This window comes from Danio aesculapii, chromosome 3 (assembly GCF_903798145.1).
Source record: "Danio aesculapii chromosome 3, fDanAes4.1, whole genome shotgun sequence".
Taxonomy (NCBI): Eukaryota; Metazoa; Chordata; class Actinopteri; order Cypriniformes; family Danionidae; genus Danio; species Danio aesculapii.
In genome coordinates this window covers 13,973,096-13,991,788 of record NC_079437.1, presented here as the reverse complement: position 1 = coordinate 13,991,788, position 18,693 = coordinate 13,973,096, and the positions used below count along the sequence as shown (strand labels likewise).

Here is an 18,693-nt window from a genome sequence, read left to right as displayed (position 1 = left end):
ACACACACAAAAACAATATATATATAAGAAGGAGGATGCAATATCTTAATCCTCTGATCCACATGAACGTCTTTTTAAAGGTTTGGGGTCAGGATTTTTTGGGTTTGTTTATTCAGCAAGTGTGCATTGCATTGATCAGACGTGGGAGTAAAGATATTTCTGATAATATAAAATATTTCAAATGCTATTCTTTAGTCGTTAAAGAACCCTAAAATAAATATTCAAAGAAATATTGAGCAAATCTGTTTTTAATGGTATTAATAATAGTAAGTATTTTTTGAGCATCAGATCAGGATATTAGATTATTTCTGACTAATATTCTGTTTTTTTAACGATAAGAATATAATACATTTTAAATGCGTTTATATGAATTGTATTATTTAACAATAAAAAATTTATAGATACAGCCTTGTTAAATATGAGAAACTTTTTTTTCAAAAATATCTGATCCCAAACATTTTCATCCTATTATACAGTTGAAGAAGAAAAGTTACGTTTAACCGAGAGAACAGTTTTTAAATTAAATTTTTAAACAATAGTTTTCATAACTAATTTCTAATAACTTATTTCTTTTGTCCTTGCCATGATGACAGCAAATAATATAGTGTGTGTATGTATGTATATATCTGGTCTGGCTGGTCTGAGCATTTCAGAAACTGCTGATCTACTGGGATTTTCACGCACAACCATCTCTAGGGTTTACAGGGAATTGTCAGAAAAAGAAAGAATTACAGTGTGCGGTGGTTCTGTGGGCACAAATGCCTTGTTGATGCCAAAGGTCAGAGGAGAATGGCCAGACTGGTTCCAGCTGATGGAAAAGCAACAGTAACTCAAATAATCAAATAAAAATCTTTTCTCCGTTAAACAGAAATTGGGGAAAAAAATAAACAGGGGGGCTAATAAATCTGACTTCAACTGTGTGTATATATATATATATATATATATATTATTCCAGCCAATCTAAAAAATAAATAAGACTTTCTCCAGAAGAAAAATATAATTGGAAATGCTGAGAAAAGTTTCCTTGCTCTGTTAAACATCCCTTGGGAAATATTTGAAAAAGAATAACAATTTCACAGTATGGCAAACCTTTTTTTTTCGTTTTTTTCTATTGTAAATGTTATAGAACTATTTGTTTTTTGTGGGATTAAAGTAGTACAAATTCCAGCACGTCACCACTTTGTCAGATGTGGTTATTTCTAATTAATTTGTTCAAAAATAAAACACAATAGGGCCAAAAATACTTGGACATCACATTCATGCTAATTTCTGTTATTGGCTAGACTTCTTAACTCCACTAGAGACCATTTTTCGGACAGTTTGGCAAGCGAGCTTTTCTGTTGCGGTGTGATAATGCTGTGCACAAAGCAAGTCCTATAATGAAATGGTGTAGAAAAATGTGACATCCACAAAGGCTAGATGCGAATCCCATAGAACTCAACTGGGATGAACTGGAACGCCGACTGTGAGTCAGGCCCCATCACCCAACATCAATGCCTCTCTGATGCTTTTGTCTCTGAATGTCTACTCGCTCCAACTTCTGCTAGAGAGTCTGCCATGATGAAAAGCGGGAAGCTGTTAGGGAAGACCCATTGCTTATTAAATCTCCTCGTTTTGAGATTATGGGCCAGCTTTACTAAATAGGGTGAGACTGAACTGCCATAAAAGTGTCACTGGGTGTCCAAAGTTCTCTGGGTGATAATGGTAATGCAAAGATATATAAATATAGTACACAGCTACAGCAGCTCATTTCCATAATGTCCAACACAATTTAGGTCAACAAATTAAGGTCTTACTATAATTTTAGTAAAATTGAAGAACGAAACATAGCTACTGACATTGTTTTAATAAAAGGAGCACTCTGTATGTTTTTTCGACCTTAAAATAATGTCTATAAAATTATATCAGTGGTAGAATAACCTTTAACTATATGAATGAATTCTGCTACTGAGGCTACTAGATCTGCCCCCTGTCACCTGAAATCATGCAACCTCATGCACATCCTATCCAGCGTAACCATGGACATATATAAAAATGCCTTTAAGCTATACTGTGCAATAATGCTTTGTTGGTATAACAGGTAATTGTACTTATCAACCACAAGGGGAGCCGCAAGATAAAGTTGCATAGTGTTGCTTTAATACTAAAAATATACTTGTTTAGCAATCTACTGTAATAAAAAGCTATATAAATAAGTGGATAGATAAGTGGAATGCTAAATGCAGAGCTTGTGCAACTTCACTATTATCAGCTATTTTCATGCTCCTGTAATTGTAGTTCTGTGTATTCTTGATATTAAAGGGACAGTACCCAGAATTAATCATTTACTCATTCTCCAGTTGTTTTAAACCTGTTTGAGTTTATTTTCTTCTATTGAACACAATTAAGATATTCTGAAGAATTTTGGGGAAAAAACAGCCATTGACATCTATAGTATTTTTACTACGGCGGTCAAAGGTTGTTGTATTTTTCAAACATTCTTCAGAATATCTTGTTTTGTGTTCAAGAAGAGAAAGAAACTCTTAAAAGTTTAAAACCGCTATTTAAATGCTACACTCAGTGGTCTCAAGATGTTTGCTAATATGTGCTGCTAATATTTCAGGGCATTAAAGCAAGGCATACTTTTTCAAATAATGCTGCAAACATTAGTTAATTGACCACTGTGAATCTTAATAAATATCTATATTCCAAACTTTCCAGAATGATTTTTTTTAATATAAAAATTATACAAATTATTGTCCAATAATGTCAAATGCAAAAATAATAATTTACACTATATCAACAATACTTTTCCACTCTGTGACTTTAGTAAACCCTGACAACATTTGAACTCCCCAATCAATCAATCAATCAATCAATCAATCAATCAATCAATCAATCAATCAATCAATCAATCAATCAATCAATCAATTAATTAATTAACCAGTCAGTCAATCAATCATTCAATCAATCAATCACTCAGTTAGTTAGTTAGTCATTCAGTCAACCAACTTATCAATCAATCATTCAATCATTCAATCATTCAGTCAATCAATCAATCACTCAGTTAGTCAGTTAGTCAACCAACTTATCAATCAATCAATCAATCAATCAATCAATCAATCAATCAATCAATCAATCAATCAATCAATCACTCAGTTAGTCAGTTAGTTAGTCAGTCAGTCAACCAACCAACCAACAACCTCCCAGTAAGTCAGTCAACCAACCAACCAGTCAGTCTGTCAGTCAGTCAGTCAGCCAGTCAACCAACCAACTAACCACTCAGTTAGTCAGTCAGTCAACCAACCAACTAACCACTCAGTTAGTCAGTCAGTCAACCAACCAACTAACCACTCAGTTAGTCAGTCAGTCAACCAACCAACTAACCACTCAGTTAGTGAGTCAGTCAGTCAACCAACCAATCCGTCAGTCAGTCAGTCAGTCAACCAACTAACCAACCAGTCAGTCAGTCAGTCAACCAACCAACCTATCCAGTCAGTCAGTCAGTCAGTCAACCAACCAACCAATCCGTCAATCAGTCAGTCAGTCAGTCAGTCAGTCAGTCAACCAACTAACAAACCAGTCAGTCAGTCAGTCAGTCAGTCAGTCAACCAACCAACCCGTCAGTCAGTCAGTCAGTCAGTCAGTCAGTCAGTCAACCAACTAACCAACCAGTCAGTCAGTCAGTCAACCAACCAACCAATCCAGTCAGTCATTCAGTCAGTCAGTCAACCAACCAACCAACCAACCAACCAACCAATCCAGTCAGTCAGTCATTCAGTCAGTCAACCAACCAACCAATCCAGTCAGTCAGTCAACCAACCAACCAACCAACCAACCAACCATTCAGTCAGTCAGTCAGTCAGTCAGTCAGTCAGTCAGTCAGTCAGTCAGTCAGTCAATTAACCAACCAACCAGTTAGTCAGTCAGTCAGTCAGTCAACCAACCAACCAACCAACCAGTCACTCAGTCAGCCAGTCAGTCAACTAACCAACCAACCATTCATTCAGTCAGTCAGTCAGTCAGTCAGTCAGTCAGTCAGTCAGTCAGTCAACCAACCAACCAACCAAACAAACAACCAACCAGTTAGTCAGTCAGCCAGTCAATCAGTCAATCAGTCAGTCAGTCAGTCAGTCAGTCAACCAACCAAACAACCAACCAACCAAACAACCAACCAACCAGTCAGTCAGTCAGCCAGTCAGCCAGTCAGTCAGTCAGCCAGTCAGTCAGTCAGCCAGTCAGTCAGTCAGTCAGCCAGTCAGTCAGTCAGTCAACCCTTCACTCAGTAAGTTAGTCAGTCAGTCAATCAATCAATCAATCAATCAATCTATTAATCAATCAATCACCTTAAATCTCCTTAAATCTTTTTTATATGCACAGACTTTAAGGGTTTGGTGTTCAGATGTCCGAATATGTTTGGTCATAAAGTATATAATGAGCTTAGGCTATCAAAGAGAATAGTTGTTTGGACGAAATAAAACATCATGAATGAAAATGCCTCATTAAAACTTTATGCATTTAAGGTTTTAATTGGCACAAAACAGGATTTAACCTTGCCCACCTTACATGCTCCCGGTAGAAGATGAAGCTTGACATAAGGGTCTGCCAGGCCATTAAAATCCATGGGTTTCAAACCCTAAATAAAAAAACACACACTGATTTACTTTACAAGGCCGCTGAATAAAAAGCATAAAGAAACAATGATGTGTTGGAGCCCTGCTGAAATAAAACAAACAGCTAAAGGGTAAATCACCTGCAGGTTTTGGGTGTGTGTGAGTCACGCACAGGTGTGAGTGTGAGTGTGTGTGTGTGTGGCGCAGAGGTGTGAGATGGACGTTACCTTTGCTCTGATGATGGTGCAGTTGAGTGAACTGGTGGCTTTCTCATACCTCAATTCGAACTCTAGTGTCCCCAGCGCCGCTACACAATCACAGGAATGATAAGGTGCATGTTAATAGCATCAATAACGTATATATAAAACCTGTCAGGAAGCAGATTAAATGATCCATTTTGGAACGCAATTAGGAGGCGTGCATATCTGACAGATGGTAAGATGGATAACAACACTGCAAATTGTTATATTAAGTCTGGGCTAAGCATATTACTAATAAAAAGGCTTGATATTGCAAAATTATTAACATAATAATTCACATTTCTTTCTTTTTTTGCTCAGGCACCAATAAATAGTTATATAAGGAAATATATGACCAACGCTATACTTTTGTGTAATAGCCATGTACTCCTGCAAGGCATAAAAGAAGTTTCATATGTGGACTGAAATTGCCGTATTGATAACATATGTAAACCAATAAAATGGCTAATTACATTCCATTCAATATATATGACTGCAAAACAAAAAGTGCACATGTGACCTGTTCTATTGTGGCTTTGCTATATTTGAGCTGCATTCACTGACAAAAAGAAAAATCCATAATTTTTCTCATCTGAAAGTCGTGGCTTTCATATTTGGCTCTTGGTAAATTACCTCTAAAGATTCTTTGTCAGGCTTTTTTGGCATAATGATAATATTAAATCAAGCACACATGGCATATTAGCATGTTAAGTAGGATTAAAAATCAGTGTTTTATAAAAAATGATGGATCGCCAGAAAAGAGTGGTGTCAGATGTCCAAACATTCATTCATTCATTTCCTTTGGCTTAGTCGCTTATTTATCAGGGGTCGCCACAGCGGAATGAACCACCAACTATTCAAGTAAATGTTACGCAGTGGATGCCCTTCCAGCCGCAACCCAGTACTGAAAAAACACTAATACACTCTCTCATTCACACACATACAATACGGCCAACTTAGTTTCTCCAATTCACCTATAGCGCATGTCTTTGGATTGTGGGGGGAAAGCGGAGCACCAGGAGGAAACCCACATGAACACAGAGAACTTGCAAACTCAGAATTCACAGAATTGGCTCAGCCGGGACTCGAACCAGCAACTTTCTTGCTGTGAGGCGACAGTGCTAACCACTGAGCCACCATGCTGCTGATGTGCAAACAATAACTACCAAAAAAAAGCAGAATTGTGTGAGGATTTTACTTTGATTTATTGCTACAAATAAAACATTTTTTTGTAGTTAAAACATGTCAGCTTCAAATTAAGTATCCTTATTATTACCAACAATATTTTATATATTTTTCCTTAAATCAAGTAAGACATTCTGTTCAGACTTATTTTTTCGTTCCTCGTTTTAAAAAATCTATTGGTAAAAGAGCTTTTATGTTTAAGAGTCCAATAGATTGGAATAATTTACCTGCTAACATTTGTATCATTGCTTTATTTAAGGGGTTTAAGCAAACCTTGCTGTCACATTTTACTTTGGACTGTACTTTTTTTTTCTGAGGACGTTATTATTTATGTGGTGATTTGATTCACTGATCTGTATATCTTTTTATACCATGTATATGTATGTATGCTTACTACTTCCCTTTCGTAGTACTTTCCCCCCTTTTTTTTTGATGTTGTGTAATTTATATTTAGTTTTTGTCTTCTGGTGTTATTATTGTGTGATTGTGATTAATTTGTGGGACCCCCTTGAAAATGAGATGGTACATCTCAAGGGGTTTATCCTAATGAATAAATTTCAACCATGGTTTTTGCTACACCATAGTAACCACTACACTAACCAGTCCCTCCAGGATTTTGCAGGAACTTTTTTTTTATTTCCAGCCTGAAATGAATAAAGTAAAGGCTCTTCTTATAACTTATAGCATTTGTTGCTTCACTTCTTGTGTTCTGCTTTGAAAATACACACAAAAAAAATTTATCTCAAGAAACAACAGACACAAAAACTTTGAGGGACTGACTAACCCTGGTATTAATAGCAAAACTGTTATACAAATAATAATCAACATGCCAAAGAACATGGTTATCCATGATAAAAACCATGATTAATTTGCATAGGGCTTCCCTTGAGGTAAATGTAACCTCAAATGATAAGTTGTATCATGTTACATGATATTGTTTGAAGTAAAGACTAGGCAATACCTAGAAAATGATCAATTAAAGGTCTCATGAAGTGCTTTGAAATGTGGATTTTTTATGTTTCATGTAATCTCAACTGAAAATGTAAAGAAGATGGGACAGAGTAGCTCCACCTGTTTAAAAAAACAGCCAATATAGTTTCATTTAATCACTGCTCTGCCAGTCAGAGTCGTTAAGCTCAAGCGCATCAAATAAAAAGTGTCTTAAAGGGGGCGGGGCATGCCAGATACTAGAGAGCATTTGATTGGTCAAGATTTGGGGAGAAAATTTAGTGTGAGGTGATGTGAAAAAATCGTTGACCGATTTAGGCAAAATTGACAAACTACAAGCAGTGCATGTTTATATTTGCTTTATATCATCGAAATGTGAATTTTGTCACAGTTTTAGAACACATTAGCTAACAGATATCCATAAAACTAACTAGCATCTAAAAAATTATCTTAATTTTCACGGGAACTTTAAGGTATATTTTCATTATACTTCCAGATGTTCTTTCATGCTTTTACCATGCTGTAATAATACTAGTATTAAAGAGGACAAGATCATTTGAAAAGAGCCAGCTGAAACATTCTTAAAGAGTTTTATTTACTATGACCTTTTATGTGAAGCTGCTTTGACACAATCTACATTGTATAAGCGCTGCACAAATAAAAGTGAATTGAATTGAATTGAAAAATAATCATAATGTCTAAATAATGTATATTTTTCCTCTTTTGTGTGACAGTATGTTAAATGTATGTTTTTAAAACAGACACCAAATAGCATGACTTCATGTAATGCTGAGATTAGTGATTGCTTATGCTGCACTCACATGTGACTCATAGGCTGTTTATATGCTACTGTACAACTTATGTAACATGATTATACTTTCATGATACCTTTCGGTTAAAGTTGTGTACTGATGTGTGACTCATGAATGTACAGTCATGTGAAAAAGTTAGGATAACCTATGGAATATAGGAATTATAATAATAATATTATAATCTAGTGGCGGCGCGGTGGTGCAGTGAGTAGGGCTGTCACCTCACAGCAAGAAGGTCGTTGGTTCGAGCCTCAGCTGGGTCAGTTGGCATTTCTGTGTGGAGTTGTGCATGTTCTCCCCATGGTGACGTGAGTTTCCTCCAGGTGCTCCGGTTTCCCGAATAGTATAGGTGAATTGGGTGAGCTAAGTTGTGCGTAGTGTATGTGTGTGAATGAGAGTGTATGGGTGTTTCCCAATGATGGGTTGCACCTGGAAGGGAATTCGCTGTGTGAAATATATGCTGGATAAGTTGGCGGTTCATTCCGCTGTGGTGACCCCTGATTAATAAAAAGACTAAGCCCAAAAGAAAATGAATGAATTTGTCATTTGTAATATAATAATAATAATAATAATAATAATAATAATAATAATAATAATAATAATAATATAAAATAATAATAATAATAATAATAATAATAATATAAAATAATAATAATAATAATAATAATATAAAATAATAATAATAATATAAAATAATAATAATAGTAATAATAATAATATAAAATAATAATATAAAATAATAATAATAATAATAATATAAAATAATAATATAAAATAATAAAAATAGTAATAATAATAATAATAATATAAAATAATAATAATAATAATATAAAATAATAATAATAATAATAATAATAATATAAAATAATAATAATAACAATAATTATAATAATATAAAATAATAATAATAATATTTATTATTATTATTATTATTATTTTATATTATTATTAATATTGTTATCATTATTATTTTATATTATTATTAATATTGTTATTATTATTATTATTATTATTATTATTATTATTATTATTATTATTATTATTATTATCTTTGACAGGTCTTAAAATTTGGGGAAAAAAACCTCAGATGAACACCAACATACAGCATTTATTAAAATAATTTAAATGCCTTACACATTATAAAATATATGTTAACAAACAGGTTCCGTATTTTGTGATTCACTGTTTTTTTATTTTTTGTTTATTTACAGTTATGAAGTGCATTATAAGAATTGCATTAGTGCAGAAGTGCATTATCTCTGCTCTGTTGACTTTTGATGCTGAAAATTCACCTACTTTATTGTCATTTTTGTAGTTTGACGCAATATATTGCATAAGAAATCATCTAGACAAAATTAGGTTGGTAAAACAACAGAAACAGTACTGGTAGTTTATTACCAGGTTTTTGTACCATCATTTATAACACCAAACCAGGCAAAATATATCATTTTAGACTATTAAAATATGAATAAAAGTCACTTTTACAAACATTTTTAACATCAAAAGTAGTTGGAGGAAAGATCAAGATCCCAAAATGCAATTCAAAAGCATATTAAAAACCATAAATCACAGAATAGGGAAAACTTTTATTTTAGGAATCTAATTTAATTTAATCTAGGACAAGATTTAATTTACAAATATATTCTTTTATTAGTATCTATAAATATATACTGATCATCAGCAGAAGTGTTAGCAGTTTGCTGGTCCGGAGCTTCATTCCACAGCTAAAGCTGAGCTAAAATTGGGTCCTCCAACAAAACAATGATCTCAAGCACAGCAGCAAAACAAACAGAACATCTAAAGAAAAAAACACACACACACACACAAATCAAGGTGTTCAATAGTCCAGTGAATGTCCAGAGCTCATCCTGCCTGAAATACTGTGGTGAGAGAACTCCTCCAGAATGATCACAGAGACTGAGGAGCTCATACTAAAAGTATGTACTGCTTAAAATGAATCAACAGGCATCAGCATCATAAGCCGTACTAAGTTTATCACCCATGGCTTTTCTATTTTGGCTTACTTTTGTTAAATAAATAATGGCACAGTGTGGGAAGTCATGTGATGCTGTTGTCATCTGAGGTTTTATTCATCTGCCCCTGCCCCTGTTTTATTCATCTGCCCCTGCCCCTGTTTTATTCATCTGCCCCTGCCCCTGTTTTATTCATCTGCCCCTGCCCCTGTTTTATTCATCTGCCCCTGCCCCTTTGGGCGATGTCTAAGGACAATAAGATGTTCCACAAATCTTTATAAATTTACTTTTGTGCCTGAAGCAATTGGGTTACATAATAAATGTAGTTAATCGATGGATTATTATTTATTATTATTAGTCATAATTTTTATTATATTTTATTATGTAATTATTATTGTTATTTAATTTTTTTTCCCAGTTTTTTGCTTGTGTACTTGATTATTTGGTGTTTGGTGTTGGTGTTTATTGTGTTGTATCATACTTGTTATATGTGAAGCACCATCATGTCACAATGAATTGCCTTAAGTGGATTAATAAAGTTTTAAAGTAAACTAAACTAAACTAAACTAAATCCTCCAAATTTAAAGACCTGCCAAAGACCATATACAGTTGTCAACATTTTAAATTGGATCAAAAAGTTTTTAAAAAATCGTCCCAAATAAGAATACCCAACAAACACACAACGTTACCTCAACGTAACGACCTTCCTACAACATTGTGCCAACCTTGTAAAAAGGTTGAGGATCTACGTTGTTGCCGAAGGTTGTCACAACGGTGCCATGATGTTGTCATTTAAACGGCCGTAGCTTTAGGTTGTGCTTAGGCTGCATGGACGACCACTGTACAACATTTACTCGTCATCAATGAATCAGTTTAAATTTCAACAGAACGTTCGACATCTCATTCAACAACGACCGAGGAGACGTTGCTTTATTTCTTCTTGCTAAGTAAGTCATCAGTGGTCATTTGTGTAGTTCGGTTGTGTCTGGTCTGTCCTCTTGTTCACTGCCTATTCTGACGTGTGGCTGCTGTGGATCCATCTCTGAACTGGATTCTCTGTTGGATTTCCTTCTCTGCTTTCTCTGTACCAACAATTACATCTGGTCTTCGGCTGCACTCCCCGGTCTGCTGTATTCTCCAGTCCAGAGCTTCAATGTAGTGTCTGCATTTTAATATATTTACATTTATTTATTTATTTGTATTTTAATGCTTTCTTGTTTACTTTTCTTGTTTGTTTACCTTCTCAATTGACATTTTAATTTAGCCTACCCTTTGAGTTTAATTATGTATAGTTAATTATTTAATATAATCTAAACTTTATTTTATACTGTTTGTTTATAATTAGATGTGTACTGAATGTATTAAATGTTGTGAAATATATAATAAAAAAGTTTGATTATTCGTTTGTGTGACATTTTTACACTTCAAAGCGTACACATGCAGTTCTAAAATTACAAAAAGAATGAACAATATTTACTATTAAGCAATGCTGGGACATTATTACTGCTTATCCTGTATTCTAGGCATTATTGATAAACTGCCATGAAAAAAACATTAAAACATGCTGTAAGAACATCGTATCACGGTTGTTGAATGTCACACGACAACATTGCTACAGCCCTCTCACGTCTTACATTTCTACGTTGTAAGAATGTAGCGAGCACGTAAGCGGCGATGTTGCCTTTGAAAAAATGCAACGTTGTACAGACATCGCTACAACATAAATGTGTTTGCTGGGTGGGTGTTAGTTTCAGGACAACTTTGGAACACTTTAATGAAAGGGGATAATCCACTTCAAATGTTGACTACTGTAGTTTTATAATTACTGTATGTCCTCATACAGAAATCCATGAAATTCAATAGGGTGTCCAATCTTTTTCACGTGACTGTACATGCAATTGTTTTTCATATAGTTTAGATTAGATTAAAGTCTGCTTATTCCATGGTCTGTTGAAATGCTTGATTCTGATTGGCTGGAGGGTGTGTATTATTTTCGTTGAAACGCACAGGTAGTTCCAGTCAGTTTTGATCACAGTTCGAAATAAATGCGCTTCTCACAAACATGTGTAGTTACCATAGCAACTCGCATACGCTGCACAGGAAACAATATGAGGACTGTTAATGGCGGATGGGAAATCCGCAAAATTAGAAAAATACTCATTAATTATGCCACAAAATCAAGTTTTAAGAGTTTTTCAAGCGAGATTAAAGTTATTTTAAAGTCAAATCAGCAGTTTATGTATGAGGATAGTGCGTCTTTAAAAATGTTGGAAGCTCCGGGTGGTCATCGGCAGCTCCCGTCAATTTGCCTAGCCTAATAATTTAATTAGAAAGGGGCATAATTACACATAATTAAATTATTTACTTAAGATGTTCAAAAATATTTGTTAAACTTTTAGAAAAACGGCATGTTAAAGCTAAACAGAACAAAGTGTGAAGGCTTAAAGTTGAGGAAATCAAATAAATTATCTTTAGTTTCATCAGCCAATGCATAGAGTAACATCTTCCTAAAGCGAATTTAATTGATATGGTACTTTTAATAAGATTTGTTTGTTTATTATGAAATGTAAATCATGGAAATTCTGCTATAGGTAGCAATAAAGCATTAATAGCATTATTTTGCAGCATTAAAGGTAATGTTTTTTTTTTTTAAAGATTTTTATTTTTGGCCTTTTTGCCTTTATTAGATAGGACAGTATTTAGACAGGAAGCAAAGTTGGAGAGAGAGAGGGGGGTAGGGAAAAGTCCTCGAGCCAGGATTCGAACTCGGGACGCCCTGACGTGCTACTGCACCTTATGTCGACGCGCTAACCACTAGGCTATTGCACCAACAAATGTAATGTTAAGTGAAAGCCAATATACATACAGATCCTCCTTCAACAGAGAGGTGGTGGAAAGTAGACAAAAAAAAACACATGTGACTGGAAACACACTCTATGTGTGACTGGGAATGTCTTTTTTGTCCACCTGTGATCGGATTGATGAAATTGCATCTTAATATTAGCAGGTATAAACAACACGCACATGCGCACGCTCTTGCTCTCTCCACCTGTCTGCCTGTCAGCCTGTCACAGCGGATTCAGTGGAGGGACTAGAAAATCTAACATGTCAAAACTGACAAAAATTCGGACAAATATTGCGTTCCAAAGAGCAAAACTATTTTAAACTTATGCCTACTTTGGCAAATGACCATGGAATAAGCGGGATAATCAATGGCTTGCCGTGCGTTAAAGGATTTTAATACACTTCGCGGAGGTTGATGCAGCTCCTAGAGAAACTGAATATTAAATGAGAAACCAGTGGGCGTGGCTTGTTGGGCGTGGAGAGCTGATTGGATGTAGCAAAGTTCTGAAAGATCGGGAAATGGGTTTGGGGAATTATTACAACCGAACAGAAACCTCCTCCTCCTCACCATTTCTGTTTGTTGTCAAAACTGACAGCTGGAGGGGTGTGGTTAAGTATGTTAGCCCCGCCCAATACCTCAGATTTAATCTGAGAATTTAACTAACAGGAAACAGGAAGTGCATTTTTCAATTTTAGATTACAAGTGCAAACTATTTTTTTTTCCTAACGACATGTACAGATGAATTGTTCACCACAAAAATAGTGATGTGAGCTAACAAAATCAATACGGTTAGTTTTTATTTAATTTGTACTTTAATTAAGTGCATAACTGTCCAAACTCACTGCTTTCATCGCTGTCTGAACTGCAGATGTCCACCGATGTCTCGATGCTGCTGGCTGCGGACAAAGTCCCACCTCCTCCCCTCGCTCCAGCCTGCAGAGGAGACAACAGGCCTCCGCTGGCCCCTCCAGAGGCCCCGAGCCCTGGGCTGAGCGACAGTGGAGAAGCAGGGTTCGGAGAGACAGGCTCAGCAGTTGGGGAGAGACGGGGGAAATAGGCAGAGATCTGTCTAATTGGTCGTATGGGGCCCGGACAGACGTCTATGGCCATGTGTTCCTGGATGGAGATGGTGAGCTTTTTTCCCTTACGCACCGTCATAGAGCTAAAGCAGAGAAAAAGAGAGATATTTTTCACACTTAGTAGTCACACCCATATGGAAATCTAATACATATATGAATATATACACACAATAATATTGATAATATTTTAATATAAAAAATAAAGAAACTGCTTTTATTCTAGCCGAAATAAAACAAATAAGACTTTCTCCAGAAGAAAAAATATTTTAGGAAATACTGTGAAAAATTCCTTGCTCTGTTAAACATTATTTGGGAAATATTTGAAAAAATAAAATAAAATAAAAAATAACAGAAGTGCTAATAATTTTGACTTCACCAGCATATGTACATATTGTAATTCCAATAGCAGAACAAATATATATGTAAATGGCTATTTTTTTGCTATATTTTGAAATATATGTTGCATAAATGACGTATATTTTCATTCATTCATTTTCTTTTCGGCTTAGTCCCTTTATTAATCAGGGGTCACCACAGCGGAATGAACCGCCAACTTATTCAGCATATGTTTTACGCAGCGGATGCCCTTTTAGCTGCAGCCCAACACTGGGAAACATGCATACATACTCATTCACACACATACACCACGGACAATTTAGCCTACCCAATTCACCTATACCACATGGTTTTGGACTAGTGGGGGAAACCGGAGCACCCGGAGGAAACCCATGTGATCACAGGGAGAAAATGCAAACTCCACACAGAAACGCCAACTGACCCAGCTCAAACTAGCGACCTTCTTGCTGTGAGGTGATTATGCTACCCACTGCACCACCGTGCTGCCCCGACGTATATTTTATATATGTGAAATCCAAACATGAACTTGTATGTCATATATGTAATTATTAGCATAAATTATCATATTTCTATATGGGGGATTCAAATACACAAACGGTTCCATTACATACAACTTTGACTAAAGGGATTATTTAACAAAAAATGAAGATCTTTTTTTATTTACTCAACTACATGCTGATTGAAACCTTAAAGGTGCAGTATGTAAGTTTGACACCCAGTGGTTGAACTAAGTATTGCATTTCTTGTTCAAAACACAAGCAAGCGCAGGTTGCCAGATTGAGGACCAACAGGAGTGTGACTGACTATCGAGCCTAAAGGCTGATTTAAATCGTGTTCTATAAAAAAGCAACGGCACGCAATAGAAGGAATATTTTCTGTATTAAAAAGGAGTTTTTGTCCTAACCAACACCTCAAATTTCTATTTTAGAAACAACCTCTATTTCTTGCAAGAGAACAACAATATAAATTTGACAATGATCACCTCAGGTACACATCATGTGCTTTATTCAGTGTACAATTATTGCCATACTTCTGAAAGCAGCAGCAGATAGTTCACCTCATATCTTAAAAATAAAATAAACCGTTTGAAATTGAACTTTAGAACTGAGACTCAAAACCAACACATATCAGTGATTCAGCATGTACATTTAATAATGTTAAAGAGGTTTAATATGTATTAATTAGATTAATTAGCTTACCATTTCATGAGTAAGTGCACATTCTGTGCTTCTGAATGGCTGTATTTACATTTCTGTCGTGTTTCATCTTGTGCAAAAAGCCTAATTACTTATCACTGCAAATCTCCTCACGTATCATGTTGTTAGGACATGGGGTTACAATGTAACCTACTCACCTAATTTTTACCTTCGTAATATTTATATTATTTGCTAATTAATAACCTCACGTGGAACTCTGAATCTGAGTCTCATTTTGGAGACTGCTACTGTCCACCAAAGGTCACGTTTCTGGTCACAGGTGCATGCTTTGAGAACCTTTCTGACTGAAAAAATGAAATATACAGTTTTCCAACAAGGCAACCCGGAGCGCTGAAATATAATTGGCTAAACTGGCAGTGGCCGGGTTAAAAGAACCAAAACAAAGACAGACGCTTCGGCACATAACGCATATTTTCAAAGCAGAATATCTGACTTCAGCATTGTTTTTCAGATAATCAAGAATGTTTATTTGGCATGTTTCCTAAATATCCGCAAACATATTATGGTATTTTTATGCTTTAGAACTGTTAAAAACTTACACACTGCACCTTTAACTTTTTCTTGAGCAAAACAACACTAGATCCTACTGAATTTCAATAAATATAGCAACTTATTTAATTTATTTGTCATCTAATTTTGTAAAATCATAAAAATGAATGAATTTTCTATATTGCATTAAACCAATGGTCTCAAACTATTATTTGAACTATTATATCAGGCCCACACCTGCTTAATACTCTAGTCTTGAACACCTTGATTAGGTGGATCAGCTGTGTTTGATTAGGGTTGGAGCAAAACTGTGCACTCCAGGAACTGATGCATTAAACTGTTGCTATATGGCTATATTTACACTATTAACCCTGCTGATACATTCTGATTTATTGCTTGCATATGCCTTTTTTTTAAAATAAGGTCTACATTAAATCAAGAGGAACCAAATTTACTTTGTTATCTCGCAATAATCTTGAGGTGAACAAATAAACTGTGCAAGTAAATCCACAGAAAAAAATTGCCGTGCTAATCTTCAATCGAAATCTGGTCATTTGCATTCCTTTTCTGTCGGTTTGATGACTTAGCCACATTATTCTTCATCACTCCTCTCCTCTCTAAAATAAAACCCCTGCCCTCTATTCAATATCCAGTTCCAGCTGGATATCTGTCACAACACTGAATTAAAGTCGGTGGGAAATTGTGGTTCATGCAGACTTTTAAATATGAAAGGCTACACTTACACGTCAAGCAGTAGTTCTCAGTTATTGTTGTTCATTCATTCATTCATTCATTCATTTTCTTTTCGGCTTAGTCCCTTTATTAATCCGGGGTCGCCACAGCGGAATGAACCGCCAACTTATCCAGCACATGTTTTATGCAGCGGATGCTCTTCCAGCTGCAACTCATCTCTGGGAAACATCCACACACACTCATTCACACTCATACACTACGGACAATTTAGTTTACCCAGTTCACCTGTACCACATGTCTTCGAAGTTGGGGGAAACTGGAGCACCCGGAGGAAACCCACGCAAACAAGCAAACTCCACACAGAAACGCCAACTGACCCAGGCGAGGCTCGAAGCAGCGACCTTCTTGCTGTGAGGCGACAGCACTACCTACTGCGCCACTGTGTCTCCCATAAGTTGTTCAGATGGGATTTATTTTTATTTGTGGCCAATTTGTGACCAGTAACAGAATTCATTGTGAACTGACTGGCCACAGTCCTAAACCGAACAACGCTCACAAAAGTACCATGACAAGACCACATGCACAGACAAATGAAAGCAAACATGAAGTTTATATACTTATTGATTATGTGATGTGCCGCAGAAACCAGCAAAATTTGTTCAGTAATGAAGGAGGGAAAAGATAGCAACGTTTTTTTGCCTTTATTACAATAGGACAGCTGCTGAACAGGAGACGAAAGTCCATGAGCCAGGACTTGAACTTGGTTCACCAAAAGTGCAATGATGCAACATGCTAGTGCACTGTCTATAAGGCAACCCACCAATCACCAACCCAATAGATGTCTATTTGATGATGAATATTTTAGAAGATAATAATAATAATAATAATAATAATAATAATAATAATAATAATAATAATAATAATCATTCATTCATTCATTCATTTATTTTTCTTCAATTTAGTGCCTTATTAATCAGGATGTGGAAACTATTAATTAACAATTTAGTTTTTACAGTTTAAGGTATCTATCTTATTTTAGTAAATGCTGTTTGTTGGTGTTTATCTGAGGTTTTATTTTCCAACAAGCAATATTGATGTAAAAGTGACATAAATTCAGATGTGACTGTTTAGGCTGAACATTATATCAGATTTAGGATGACAACTGCACACTCTCAGAAATAAAGGTATAGGCGAGCTGTCACTGGGGTGGTACCTTTTCAAAAGGTACACATTTGTACTTAAAGGGTACATATGGGTACCTCAAAAGTATTTAGAGGAACACTTTTGCACTTTTTAGGTACTAATATGTACCCTTGAGGTATTATTATAGACCTTTATGCACAAATTTGTACCTTTTAAAAAGGTAGCACCTCAGTGACAGCTCACGTACCTTTATTTCTGAGATGGATGTGTCCCAAATCAGACATTTTAAAAATATTAGCATTGAATAATATGATTTGGGCCACATATCCCTACAATTTAAATGTATAGCCAAAGAAACAGAAATCAGAACTGAAAACATTACATATCATGTGGTGCTGTTGACACTGTTCTGTAAAAATCAGTTCACTGACTTGTGTGAAGTGAGACAAAATGGTGCAAAATCGAAAAAAAAAGCCTCTTACAGTTTACTGAGACACATTTCTGTATCTTACATGCACTAATCTACTGAGCTATGCTTTGAAACAACCTTGACACTGCTCAATGCCAATACAATCAAACAATAAACAGCAAGTAATTAACATCTGAAAGCACATTTCAGTGTTAGCAATGTAGAATATCTTAATCTATCTTTATTAAGGAATTATACTTATTCAAAAGAAAACTTGTCTTCCAACATTTACTGGCTGTGTGTACTGTATGTGTGTGTGTGATGTAACTGCAGGCTAAAACTATTTAAAGAGCTAAAAGAACACATATACATAACATATAGAAACTTAGTCAGCATCCACAAATAATGCAGCTAGTGACCTTCAACAGTTCCTGCTTTATGAAGTAAACATCACTGTGTGAAAGAAGATAGAAATGGAATTCGGTGGACTATATGTGTGAGAAACTGCACACCAAGGTTATTTTAATAAACAAAAATGAAAACTGAGATTAAACTATTGGTCAAAAACTATTTTGTTAACTAAAATGACAAATTCACAATAAATCAAAAACTAAAACTAACCTAAACTTAAATAAGAGTCACTGAAAAACTAGCTGAAATTAAATAATAATTAGCAAAAACAACAATCATTTTCAGAATTAATACACACCAC

General features: G+C 35.2%; 1 protein-coding gene across 1 annotated transcript in view; it reads right to left on the bottom strand.

Moving 5' to 3' along the window:
* The window catches only part of doc2a (double C2-like domains, alpha), a 97,795-nt gene that overhangs the window by 57,215 nt on the left and 21,887 nt on the right, over positions 1-18,693 (bottom strand). The window contains exons 2-4 of the mRNA XM_056453198.1: positions 13,437-13,756; positions 4,820-4,899; positions 4,541-4,615 (exon numbers count right to left, since the gene is read on the bottom strand). Of these exons, the coding sequence (XP_056309173.1) occupies positions 4,541-4,615; positions 4,820-4,899; positions 13,437-13,752 (471 nt within the window). The 5' untranslated portion in view covers positions 13,753-13,756. The remainder of the gene's footprint in view (positions 1-4,540; positions 4,616-4,819; positions 4,900-13,436; positions 13,757-18,693) is intronic.